This window comes from Pan paniscus, chromosome 6 (assembly GCF_029289425.2).
Source record: "Pan paniscus chromosome 6, NHGRI_mPanPan1-v2.0_pri, whole genome shotgun sequence".
In the NCBI taxonomy this organism is placed as follows: Eukaryota; Metazoa; Chordata; class Mammalia; order Primates; family Hominidae; genus Pan; species Pan paniscus.
Genome location: NC_073255.2, coordinates 118,606,452 through 118,619,578, shown reverse-complemented (window position 1 = coordinate 118,619,578; position 13,127 = coordinate 118,606,452). Strand labels below are relative to the sequence as shown.

Sequence of the window (13,127 nt, the reverse complement as noted above, 5' to 3'; positions counted from 1 at the left end):
TGGCAGGACACTAGTGCAACAGGATTTTTTATTTATATGGCAATAGTTACAGACCGCATATACACACTCAGGAAGGCCCACTAACTGGGCCCACCAAGAGACAATTACCCCCACCCTCAATGCAGAGTCCTTTGGGCTTCCAGGGAACAGGCCTTTTCTTACATGGCTGTGGTCCGAGGTCCAGTACTCAGCATGCGAAGAGCCACATCACGGAGGGGATAAGTGGAGGAGTGTCTTTTCAATTACTTGGGTGTGACCCTGAAGACTCGGATGTGGATGGCTGAGTTATTGCGGATCCGAGTCAGTGGCTCCCGTGTATCGGTCTCTGGCTCCAGCTCATCAACAAGCTCCACGGTGGAGGTATTGGCAGCCACCTGCAAGGACCCGAAGCTGCCCGCCTGCAGCTGCAGCGCGATGTTGATGGCGCGGTTGATGGCCAGGCCCAAGCCGTGAATGTAGATCTCAGAGCACGCGTTCTGACCCCGGGCCCCTCCGTCCAGCAGCTTCTGGCAGCGGGCCAGCTGGGCCTTAAAGTCCGTCTTCATGTTGACATAAATGTCATTGGGCCTCCGGGGCAGGCGGCTGGGAAGCCTCTTCCTAAGGGTGTATTCCACTGGATCCAGTTCAGCCTCCACAGCACCGCGGGGCTCTCGGTTTTCTGCCATGCTGTGTGCCCTGGCGTGGGAAAGGGACGCGATCAGAGGGCTCAGAGGGACCTCGAAGCCTTTCCTACCCCTTTTCCTGTACAAAGGGTGCACCTGGCCGGGCAGTGGCTCACGCCTGTAACCTCAGCACTTTGGAAGGTCGAGGCGGGAGGATCACTGGAGCCCGGGTGTTTGAGATCAGCCTGGGCAACATAGCAAGACCCTGTCTTAAGAAAAAATTTTTTAATTACCCGGGCCGAGGGGGGAGGATCGCTTGAGATCGGGAGTTCGAGGCTACAGTGAGCCGTGATCGCGCCCGCCACTGCACTCTAGCTTGGGAAACAGAGCAAGCCTCTGTCTCAAACAAAAACAAAAACAAAAATAAAGGGTGCACCCGAGAGGGGACACACTCGATGTCCCTGTTTCCTTCCGGCCCCTCGTCCTCTCCCACTCACCTCCAGATCCCGCGTCTCCCCACTCCCCGTTCCGATTCATTCATCGCGTCGCCCTCAAACTCGCGCCCCTCCGCCGCCCCTCCCATGCTTACTCTCTTCGTTCCACAGGGCCCTCCAGGCGCGCGAGGCCCGCTCCCCGCCAGGCCACTCAAGGGTTCGCCGGCCAGCCCAAGTAACCGCGACCCCAGGTCCCAGAGAAAGAAGGATGTGGGTGCAAGCAGCCAGCCGCTCGTGGGCGCCCTGCCCGCGCCGGGGTCCTGAACGGGCTGCGGAGTGCGCACGCGCGCCCGTACCCCGTGAGCTATGACTCGCCTTCCCGGCTTCCGTTCGCCCCGCCCCTTCCCTGAGCGCAAGGGCGACTGCGCGAGGCGTTTGAGAAACGCGAGACTTCCGGGCGTGACGGGATCTACACGTGTACGCCTCGGGAACTGGCGGGCGGCCGAGGGCGGGGACCAGGTCCGAGCCGGGGAGGAGCTAGAAAGGGCCTGGTCGGCGTCTCTAGTCCTGGCGGAGTTCCCGGCCGGCGGAGGGGTAGCGTAGGGAAGACACCTGGAGGGGAGGCTGTTCTAGGGGCAGGGTTCTTCTCCATGGGAGCAGGGAAGGGGCCGAGTTCAGGAGACCGCGGTCGCCAAGGGGCCTGAACTCCGCGTCCGTCGCAGCTCCTCTGGTCAGAAGAGGCCTGGGCAGGGCTGGCAGAACTGACCCCCTAGTCTAATGTCCCTGTGGCCCGAGGACCGAGGGGGAACTGAGGGACATAGCCGGTCCCCACCTCGCTGGAGGACAGCGTCCCGGGACTCCCCTGCAGTTCACGGGAAGCTGTCCGCCTCCTGTCTGTGCTGGGGACCCACGCTGTGAGCCCTAAGCCCAGGCTTCACGGGTCCCCAAGGAACGCTGACCCACCCACGCCCCTCAACCATCTCCCACCAGCTCTGCAGCAAGCGACCCCGGATCAGGGACTTGCCGCCCCCTGGCGGGCAAGGTGGGGAGGACGCGCGCCGGATTCGTGGCTCTCAGGCCAGTGGAGTGGGGGCTCTGCCCAGATGGGCATAGTTTCTGCAGAGTTCCCTTCTGAAATGAGTAGGACCTGCTGCACTGGGGACCTTGAACTACTCTGTTTGCCCAGCATTCAAATGGGGATGTTCACAACAGCTCCACCATATTGCACATGCATTTTATTGAATGGCTAGCTGTATAGCTTCTGTCTACAAACTTGCATGCATTTATTTTTGAGACAGGGTCTCTGTGGCCCAGGCTGGACTGCAGTGGTGTGATCTCAGCTCACTACAACCTCTGCCTACCGGGTTCAAACGATTCTTGTGCCTCAGCCTCTTGAGTAGCTGGAATTACAGGCGCACGCCACCGCACCCGGCCAGTTTATTTCATTTTTTTGAGACAGGGCCTTACTCTGTCACCCAGGCTGGAGTGCAGTGGCGTTAACACGGCTCACTGCAGCCCTGAACTCCTGGGCTCAAGCAATTCTCCCGCCCCAGCCACCTGAACAGCTAGGACTACGGGCATGCACTAGCATATAAAGTTGTATTTTAGAAGTTAATCCTTGGTATTGAAATTTTCGATATGTTGGCCGGGCGCGGTGGCTCACGCCTGTAATCCCAGCACTTTGGGAGGCTGAGACGAGCGGATCACGAGGTCAGGAGATCGAGACCATCCTGGCTAACACGGTGAAACCCCGCCTCTACTAAAAATACAAAAAATTAGCCGGGCATGGTGGCAGGCGCCTGTAGTCCCATTTACTCGGGAGGCTGAGGCAGGAGAATGGCGTGAACCCACGAGGCAGAGCTTGCAGAGAGCCGAGATCGCGCCACTGCACTCCAGCCTGGGGGACAGAGCCAGACTCCATCTCAAAAAAAAAAAAAAAGAAAAGAAATTTTCGAAATGTTCACATAATTGTTGGGAGCGATTCATTCCTCCACACATGATGTGCCTCCTCTCTCCCATATCCTGTTAATTGTAGCAGTTGCGGGCATTTGCGATGACAGGATATACGGATGGTGCCACACTTGACCTTGAGTACTGGAATGCTCTGAGGTCAAGCATATGCCACAGTGCTTGAGGCTGTGGGCATCACCTGTAGCGTCTTTTTCTCCAACTCCTGTCTCCTTGGTCCTAGGGAGGTCTGGCTCTAATTGCTAGTTTCCAGAGATTCATTCCTTTTTTTTTTTTGAGATGGAGTCTCGCTCCGTTGCCCAGGCTGGAGTGCAGAGGCACGATCTCAGCTCACCGCAACCTCTGCCTCTCAGGTTAAAGCGATTCTCCTGCCTCAGCCTCCTGAGTAGCTGGGATTACAGGTGTGCACCACCACGCCCAGCTAATTTTTGTATTTTCAGTAGAGATGGGGTTTCACCATGTTGGCCAGGCTGGTCTCAAACGCCTGATCTCAAGTGATCCTCCTACCTTGGCCTCCTAAAGTGCTGGGATGACAGGCGTGAGCTATTGTGCCCAGCCTCATTTTTAAGCTTTGGATCACAGGAAGAAGCAACAAGAAACTATACCCAACTCAAAACATTTTAGGAGAATCATAAAATTGGTCCATTTAGAAGGTAGAGTTGGGTCCATTAAGTTATTGTTGCAAGAGGTTGCATATTCAATGATCAGTTATATAAAATAATGTTCTCGTTAGTATGCTTTTCATAATCTGTTTTATCATACATGTAACATTCAAACTGACAAATACACTGACTTGGGAATAAAGGATATGAAAACACTGGTTTAAAAAAAATGGGGATGCTAATTCCTTTCTTGCAGTTGAGTTGTGAAACCCAAGGTAATGTTGTAAACTGTAAACCTACACAGGTGAGTTGGCATATTTATGTCTCCCAGGCCCTTCTCAGTTCCCTAGGATGGAGTCTGACCCCATTTGATCAAAGGTTGAAGAGAGTTCAGATTCTAGAGAAATTTGCTCCCAGCACCCCATTTCAATCCCATAGTTCTTTCCTTTACTTCAGATTCTTTCATTAACCACAAGATTGGGATTGAATTGGAAGATCCAACATATTATAGTAAAGATACCAATTCTCTTCAAATTAATCTATAGGGGCCAAGCATGGTGGCTCACGCCTTTAATCCCAGCACTTTGGAGGCCAAGGTGGGCAGATCACTTGAGGTCAGGATTTCAAGACCAGCCTGGCCAACATGGTGAAACCCCGTCTCTGCTAAAAATACAAAATTAGCCGGGTGTGGTGGCACGCGCCTGGTACTAATCCCAGCTACTCAGGAGACTGAGGCAGGAGAATAGGTGGAACCCAGGAGGCAGAGGTTGCAGTGAGCTAAGATCACGCCACTGCACTCCAGCCTAGGCAACAGAGCGAACTCCGTCTCAAACAACAACAAAAACCCAAATTGATCTATAGGCGTAATGCAATTCCTACAAAAATCCCAGCAGTTTTTTTGTATTAAATATAGATGTTTATTCTAAACTTTATATGGAAAGGCAAAAGAAGTAGAATAGTTAAAACCACTTTGAAAAAGTTGTTGGAATCACACTATCTACTTGATTTTAAGACTTACTATATAAATAAAGTTATCAAGAAAGTATGGTTTCCCCAGTGGGATAGACACAAAAATCAATAAGATGGAATTGAGAGCTCAGAAATAGATTCACACAAGTGCAGCCAACTATCTCTCTTTAAAAAATAATTTTTTGTTTGTTTATAAGACAGTGTCTCACTTTGTCACCCAGGCTTGGAGTGCAGTGGCACAATCTTGGCTCACTGCAGCCTCAACCTCATGGGCTCAAGTCATCTTCCCGCCTCAGCCTCCCAAGTAGTTGGGACTATCAGCATGCGCCACCATACCCGGCTAATTTTGTTTTATTTTCTGTAGAGACGAGGTCTTACTACGTTGACCAGGCTGATCTCGAACTCCCAGACTCAAGCAATCCTCCTGCCTCAGCTCCCTCAAAGTGCTGAGATTACAGGCGTGAGCCACTGCCAACCAACTTGTTTTTGACAAAGGTATAAAAGCGTTTCAATGGGGAAAGGATGATCCTTTCAAGTGGTGGTGAAACAATTGGACAAATAGGCAAAGAAATGAGCCTCAGCCCTATGCAAAAAGTTAATACAAAATGGATAGTAGATCTAGGAAAAAACTTCATGGTGTAGGGTCAGGTGAAGAGTTTTGTTTTTTTGTTTGTTTTTTTGAGATGGAGTCTCACTCTGTCGCCCAAGCTGGAGTGCAGTGGCGCGATCTCGGCTCACTTCAACCTCTGCCTCCTGGGTTTAAGAGATTCTCCTGCCTTAGCCTCCTGAGTAGCTGGGATTACAGGCACATGCCACCACGCCCAGCTAAAGGCAAAGAGTTCTTAGACATGACTCCAAAAGCACAATCCATAAAAGAAAAACAATTGGGCTGGGCACGGTGGCTTATGCCTGTAATCCCAGCACTTTGGGAAGCTGAGGTGGGTGGATCACCTGAGGTTAGGAGTTCAAGACCAGCCTGGCCAACATGGTGAAACCCCGTCTCTACTAAAAATACAAAAAATTAGCCGGGCGTGGTGGCATGCGCCTGTTATCCAGCTACTCAGGAGGCTGAGGCAGGAGAATCGCTTGAACCCGGGAGGCGGAGGTTGCAGTGAGCTGAGATTGCGCCATTGCACTCCAGCTTGGGCAACAAGAGTAAAACTCCGTCTCAAAAAAAAAAAAGATAAATTGGACTTCATCAAAATGTTTAAACATTTGCTGTGTGAAAGATCACATTAATAAGATGAAAAGAGTAGCCACAGACTGGAAGAAAATATTTGCAAATCATATATCTAACAAAGGACTTGTTTCCAGCATATATAAAGCACTCTCTAAGCTCGAGAGGTAGAAACCGAACAACCCAATTAGAAAATGGGCAAATCCAGCCTGGGCAACATAGTGAGATCCTGTCTCTACAAAAAATTTAAAAATTAGCCAGGCCTGGTGGTCTGTGCCTACAGTCCTAGCTAGTCAGGAGGCTGGGGTAGGAGGATTGCTTGAGCCCAGGAGGACAACACTGCAATGAACTGTGATCATACCACTGCACTCCAGCCTGGGCGACAAAGTGAGGGTCTGAGAAAGAAAGAGAGAGAGGAAGGAAAAGAAGAAAAAGGGAAGGAAGGAAGGAAGAGAGAGGAGAGAGAGAGAAAGAAAAAACAGAAAAAAGGAAGGAAGGAGGGAGGGAGGGAAGGAAGGAAGCAAGCAAGCAAGCAAGCGGTGGCTCTTGCCTGTAATCCCAGCACTTTGGGAAGCTGAGGTGGGTGGATCACCTGAAGTTGGGAGTTTGAGACCAGCCTGGCCAACATGGTGAAACCCCATCTCCACTAAAAATACAAAAATTAGCTGGGCGTGGTGGCGGGCGCCTGTTAATCCCATCTACTCGGGAAGCTGAGACTTGAAAATCGCTTAAACTTGGAAGGCAGAGGTTGCAGTGAGCCAGGATCACACTATTGTACTCCAGCCTGGGCGACAGAGCAAGACTGTCTCAAAAAAAAAAAAGAAAGAAAAAGAAAATGGGCAAATCTTAAACGGACATTTCAGTGAAAGAGAGTATAAGAATGGTAAATAAGCACATCATAAGATGTTCAATATCACTAGCCATTAAGGAAATACACATGAAAACCATGACGAGCTACCAATAACACGTATTGAAATGGCTGAAATACGAACAATACCAAGTGTGGATGAGAATGCAGGGAAACTGGATCTCTCATACATACACTGCTTGTGGAAGTGGAAAATCGTACAGCCATCCTAGAAAACAGTTTGGCAGTTCCTTCTAAAATTAAACGTACACTTAACAAATGACCCAGCAAGAACATTTCTTGGCATTTAAAAATCTGTACATGAACATCCATAGCATTTTTTTTCTTTTTCTTTTTTTTTTTTTTTGAGATGGAGTCTTACTCTGTCACTCAGGCTGGAGTGCACTGGTGCAATCTCAGCTCACTGCAACTGCTGCCTCCCAGATTTAAGCAATTCTCCTGCCTCAGCCTCCCGAGTAGCTGGGATTACACACGCATGCCACCACGCTCAGCTACATTTTTTTGTATTTTTAGTAGAGACGGGGTTTCACTATCTTGGCCAGGCTGGTCTTGAACTTCTGACCTCGTGATCCGCCTGCCTCAGCCTCCCAAAGTGCTAGGATTACAGGCGTGAGCCACTGTGCCCAGCCCGTCCATAGCATTTTTATTTGTAATAGCCCAACGGGAAGCAACCCAGATGGCTTTCTTTTCATATTAATTTATTATGTAGAGATGGGGGTCTCCCTATGTTGCCCAGGCTGGTCTTGACCTCCTGTACTTAAGCAATCCTCCCGCCTCACCCTCCCAAAGCGCTGGGATTGCAGGTATGAGCCACCGACCTCCGGATAACTTTTGATCAGTGCATGGTAAACAATCTATGGCACATCCATCCCATGGAATATTACACAGCTATAAGGGATGGATCAAGGTGACCTGTTAGGCTGCGAACATACCAGTTATATTACATAATACTGTGCTGAACTGCTCATATTGTAGTGTGCAAGACAAGGTGAGCATGATCGCATGACCTGTGCTGAGGGGACATGAATAGGATTGGGTGGATCCCCAAGGAGAGACAGCCAATATCATCTTGAGGGATCCAAGGTTTTCCAAGAGGAAGGAATGATTAGGCAGAGACAGGAATGTTTAGCAGTAGGTCCTATATCCTGTTCCCTTTTTTTTGAGACAGGGTCTGGCTCTGCCACCCAGGCTGGAGTGCAGTGGCTTGATCTCCACTTACTGCAACCTCCGCCTCCCTGGCTTAAGCAATCCTCCCACCTCAGCCTCCTGAGTAGCTGGGACTACATGTGTGCACTGCCACGCCCGGATAATTTTTGTGTTTTTTGTAGAGATGGGGTTTTGTCATGTTGTGCAGGCTGCTCTTGAACTCCTGGGCTCAAGCGATCCTCCCGCCTCAGCCTTTCCCAAAATGCTGGGATTACAGATGTGAGCCACTGTGCCCGACCCATATCCTGTTCCAATAGGGAGGTCTGAGCCCTGGGAGGATGGGGAGAAGAGAAGGAACCAGTAAAATCTGAGAAATAGCAGCTAGTGAGGTGGGAGGAAAACCAACAGAATATAGCATCCAGAAAGCCAGGTGAAGATGGTATTTCTGGAGGGAGTGACCGTCTATGTCACTGGCTGGTAACAGGTCATATAAGATAATGGACCAGTAGATTTCACAATGTGGAAGTCATTGGTGACTTACAACGCAGTTACGTTTGGCTGAGCAAAGAACTTAGCTCAGGGCCAAAAGTAATTCTGAATGCAGTAAATTAATTTTAAGGCCCATTATGTCTGATAATTAACAATAAGCACAGTTTATGAGCTATCACTCCATTACTCAGGTCATGTGTCTTTCCATGGTACCTAAAATATGTTTTGCAAACTCTGATATCCACATAAATATCAAGGCTCGCAATTTAGGTGGATGAAGACAAGCTCTGTAATAAACCGATTTGACAATAAACTGATCTGACAACAAGACAGTCCTTATCTCCTTGCATGCATTTCTTTTTTTTTTTTTTTTTTTTTTTTTGAGACGGGGTCTCGCCCTGTCTCTCAGGCTGGAGTGCAGTGGCCCAATCTCAGCTCACTGCAACCTCCGCCTCCAAGGTTCAAGTGATTCTCCTGCCTCAGCCTCCGAGTAGTAGTATCCTCCCGAGTAGGATTACAGGCGCCCGCCACCACGCAGGCTAATTTTTGTATTTTTAGTAGAGACGGGGGTTTCACCATGTTGGCCAGGCTGGTCTTGAACTCCTGAGCTCATGATCCACCTGCCTCGGTCTCCCAAAGTGCTGGGATTACAGGCGTGAGCCACCGCATCCAGCCCTCTCCTTACATTTCATCAAAGGAAAACACTGAAGAGGAATCTGCCATTAAGAAAAAAAAAAGTGGGGGCGGGGCGGGCGTGGTGGCTCACGCCTGTAATTCCAGCACTTTAAGAGGCCAAGGCAGGTGGATCACGAGGTCAGGGGATCGAGACCATCCTGGCTAACACGGTGAAACCCCGTCTCTACTAGAAATACAAAAAATTGGCCAGGCGTGGTGGTGGGTGCCTGTAGTCCCAGCTACTCGGGAGGCTGAGGCAGAAGAATGGCGTGAACCCGGGAGGCGGAGCTTGCAGTGAGCCAAGATCGCGCCACTGCACTACAGCCTGGGCATCAGAGGGAGACTCCGTTTCAAAGAAAAGAAAGAAAGAAAAAGGGCCAGGAACGGTGGTTCACGCCTGTAATCTCAGCACTTTGGAAGGCTGAGGCAGGCAGATCACCTGAGGTCAGGAGTTTGAGATCAGCCTGACCAACATGGCAAAACCCATCTCTACTAAAAATACAAGACGCTTGAACCCGGAGGAGCGGAGGTTGCACCACTGCACTCCAGCCTGAGCAACACAGCAAGACTCTGTCTCAAAAAAAAAAAGAAAAGAAAAGAAAAAGAAAAGAAAGGCAGAGGCTGGCTCTTTGGTCTGCGTGAGACCACTCTTTCATCTCCATTAACCTTCCAAACAAATCTCTTTGTTTAGTTAAAAAGTTTGCAAATTTAGAACACAGACCAAGACATTTTACAGAGCAGCACCTGAACAAACAAAAACACATTAGCTCCAAATGATTTCTTTATTTTGAGACGGAGTTTCGCTCTTGTTGCCCAGGCTGGAGTCCAATGGCGTGATCTCTGCTCACCGCAACCTCCGCCTCCTAGGTTCAAGCGATTCTCCTGCCTCAGCCTCCCTAGTAGCTGAGATTACAGGTACGTGCCACCACGCCTGGCTAATTTTGTATTTTTAGTAGAGACGGGGTTTCTCCATGTTGGTCGGGCTGGTCTTGAACTCCCAACCTCAGGTGATCCACCTGCCTCAGCCTCCCAAAGTGCTGGGATTACAGGTGTGAGCCACCATGCCCGGCCAATTAGGTCCAAGTGATTTCTTTGTAATTTTTTAATTCTTCATGGGAGACTCACAGTTCTTTTTTGTTTTTTATTATATTTTTTCACTTTTCTCTCTTTTTGAGTCAAGAACTCACTTTGTTGCCCAGGCTGGAGTACACAACCTTGTCCTTCTGGGCTCAAGGAAGGACAAGGTTTATTAGCAGCATGAGAACTGACTAATACAATCACGGTGGAAGACCAGAGGGGTCTCCCTGGATCTCCTGGACACCAATGTGTGACTTTGGACAAGTAATCCCCACCAACTGTAAAGTGTGAACACTGATGCTGAAGTCAGCAGAAATTAAAGCCTATAAACTCCCTCTTTGAGAAAGAAAGCTAGGTGGCAGGGCACGGTGGCTCACGCCTGTAATCCCAACACTTTGGGAGGCCAAGGCGGGAGGATCACTTGAGGCCAGGAATTTGAGACCAGCCTGGCCAAAACGGTGAAACTCCATCTCTACTAAAAATACAAAAATTAGCTGGGCGTGGTGGCACCCGTCTGTAGTCTCAGCTACTCAGGAGACTAAGGTGGGAGGATCACTTGAACCCAGGAGGTGGAGGTTGCAGTGAGCTGAGATCACGCCACTGTACTCCAGCCTGGGCGACAGAGCGAAACTCCGTCTCGAAAAAAATTAAAATATTAAATAAAATATAAAAACAGACAGCAGGACAGGCACAGTGGCTCACGCCTGTAATCCCAACACTTTGGGAGGCCAATATGGAAGGACTGCTTGAGCCCAGGAGTTCGAGAACAGCCCAGGCAACATAGTGATACTTCAGTCTGTATAAAAATTTAAAAGTAAAAAATAATAGCTGGGCCAGGCACAGTAGCTCATGCCTGTAATCCCAGCACTTTTGGAGGCTGAGGCAGGTAGATCACCTGAGTTCAGGAGTTCGAGACCAGCCTGGCCAACATGGTGAAACCCTGTCTCTACTAAAAATACAAAAATTAGCCAGGCATGGTAGCACACACCTGTAATCCCAGCTACTTGGGAGGCTGAGGCACGAGAACTGCTTGAACCTGGGGTCGGAGGTTGCAGTGAGCTGAGATCACGCCACTGCACTCCAGCCTGGGCAACAGGGTGAGACTCTTTCTCAAAAAAAAAATAATAATAATAAATAATACCCGGGTATGGTGGTGTGCCACTCCCTGCAATCCCAGCTACTCGGGAGGCTGAGGAGGGAGGATCACTTAAGCCTAGGAGGTCGATGCTGCAGTGAGCTGATTGTGCCACTGCACTCCAGGCTGGGCAGCAGAGCAAGACCCTGTCTCTTAAATAAATAAAATAGTTAAAAAAGGAAAACAGACAGGAAAACTCCAAGTGCAGAGAAGCCTAGTGGTACTTGGTGGGGGAAACAAAAGTTGTTCCAGGTATAATAGTTCCTGAAGTCAACACTCTATCATGGCAAGACACCAGGCACTCAAATTCCAAGTCATGAACTTACCTTTTCCTTGTTTTGAGGATTACATTGTGTTGGGCGACAGCTCTTTTAGGCTTCTGGGAAGTAAGGTATACATTCTGGAGTAACTTCCAAAGAAAAAGGTGAAAGCATACGCGGAACTTTCGAGCCTTGAAAAAGTTCAGCGAGTCATTCTTGAAAAGTCCTTTTTTTAAACAAAGGGGGTTTCAGTCACCTCACATTTGCATAGCAGTTTCTCTCTTGTCAAAGCCTTTCACATTCACTTATTTTAATTCTTACAGCACTCAAGGAAGAGTGTGGAGTTGGGGGTCGGGGGTTGGGTGCAGAGCAGTGTTAACATCCTTCTGTAAGAGAAACGGAGGCTTTTGAGAGGCCAGGCGTGGCGGCTCATGCCTGTCATCCCGGCACCTTGGAAGGAGGATCATTTGGGTCCAGGAGTTCAAGAGCAGCCTGGGCAACATGGGGGAAACCCTGTCTCTACAAAAAAAAAAAAAAAAAAAGCTGGGCGTGGTGGTGTGCCCTGGTAGTCCTAGCTACTCAGGGCGCTTGAGGCAGGAGGATTGCTTGAGCCCAGGAGGCGCAGGATGCAGTTAACTGTGATCGCGCCACTGCATTCCAGCCTGGGCGACAGAGCAAGACTCTGTCTTGGAAAACAAACAAACAACAAATACAATAAATTTAAAAAATTAGTTGGGTGTGGTGGCACACGGCTGTAGTCCCAGCTACTCAAGAGGCTGTGGCAGGAGGATCCCTTGAGGCCAGGAGTTCAAGACCAGCCTGGGCAATGTTATGAGACACGCCACCCGCCCCAGTCTTTACAGAGAATAAAAAAGTTATCTGGGCGTGATGGTGCACACTATAGTCCCATCAATTCAGGAGGCTGAGATGGGAGGATCGCTTGAGACACGGGAGTTGGAGGCTACCGTAAGCCGAGATCGGGCTAGTACACTGCAGCTGGGGCAACAGAGTGAGACCCTGCTTCAAAAAAATAAATAAATAGGGGCCGGGCGCGGTGGCTCACGCCTGTAATCCCAGCACTTTGGGAGGGCGAGGCAGGCGGATCACTTGAGTGGTCAGGAGTTCTAGACCAGCCTGGCCAACAAAAATAAGCCAAACGTGGTGGTGTGTGCTTGTAATCTCAGCTACTCGGGAGGCCAAGGCATGAGAATCACTTGAATCCGGGAGGCGGAGGCTGCAGTGAGCCGAGATCGCGCCACTGCACTGCAACCTGGGGGACAGAGCAACACTCTGTCTCAATAATTAAATAAATAATTTAAAAAATAAAATAAAGAGGCTCCTGAGAGTCAACTTATCTGCCTGAGCCACTTATTTCACACATCCCAGGACGCCTGATGAAGGGTTCTGGATTTTATTGTCTCCTGTCATCCAGGCGGGCTTCCTGGAGGAAACCCGACCGCCAAGGAGGCCGCGGCCTCGGTCCCAAAGGTCGCGCGTCGCGGGGCCGGGGGAGGTTGGGGGAGAGGAGGCCGCTCTGGGGCCGACCCCGCCCGCAGCTGGGGGCCCCCGTCACGTGACCAGCCGGGCGCCCAGGTCACGTGTCGGGGCGGGGAGGGGGGGCTGTCGGGGGCGACGGGCGTCCGGGCAGTGGCGCGCGGGGCACGCGAGCAGCGCACGAGGAGAGGTGGCGCGGGCCGGAGCCGCGGAGGGAGGCGGCGGCGGCGG

At 50.2% G+C, this 13,127-nt stretch overlaps 1 protein-coding gene across 2 annotated transcripts; it reads right to left on the bottom strand.

Moving 5' to 3' along the window:
* POP7 (POP7 homolog, ribonuclease P/MRP subunit) lies at nt 1–13,099 on the bottom strand. 2 transcript variants are annotated; one of them, XM_008965410.6, is made up of 2 exons: nt 11,469–13,099; nt 1–675 (listed from the first exon to the last, which is right to left on the bottom strand). In XM_008965410.6, exon 2 carries the CDS (start codon nt 663–665, stop codon nt 243–245), a length of 423 nt encoding a protein of 140 aa, XP_008963658.3. In that variant the 5' UTR covers nt 666–675; nt 11,469–13,099; the 3' UTR covers nt 1–242. The 2 variants fall into 2 exon arrangements, with proteins under 2 accessions (XP_008963658.3, XP_003812953.3); XM_003812905.6 differs by lacking the exon at nt 11,469–13,099 and adding an exon at nt 1,192–1,440.
* Between the last annotated feature and the right edge of the window lie 28 nt (nt 13,100–13,127).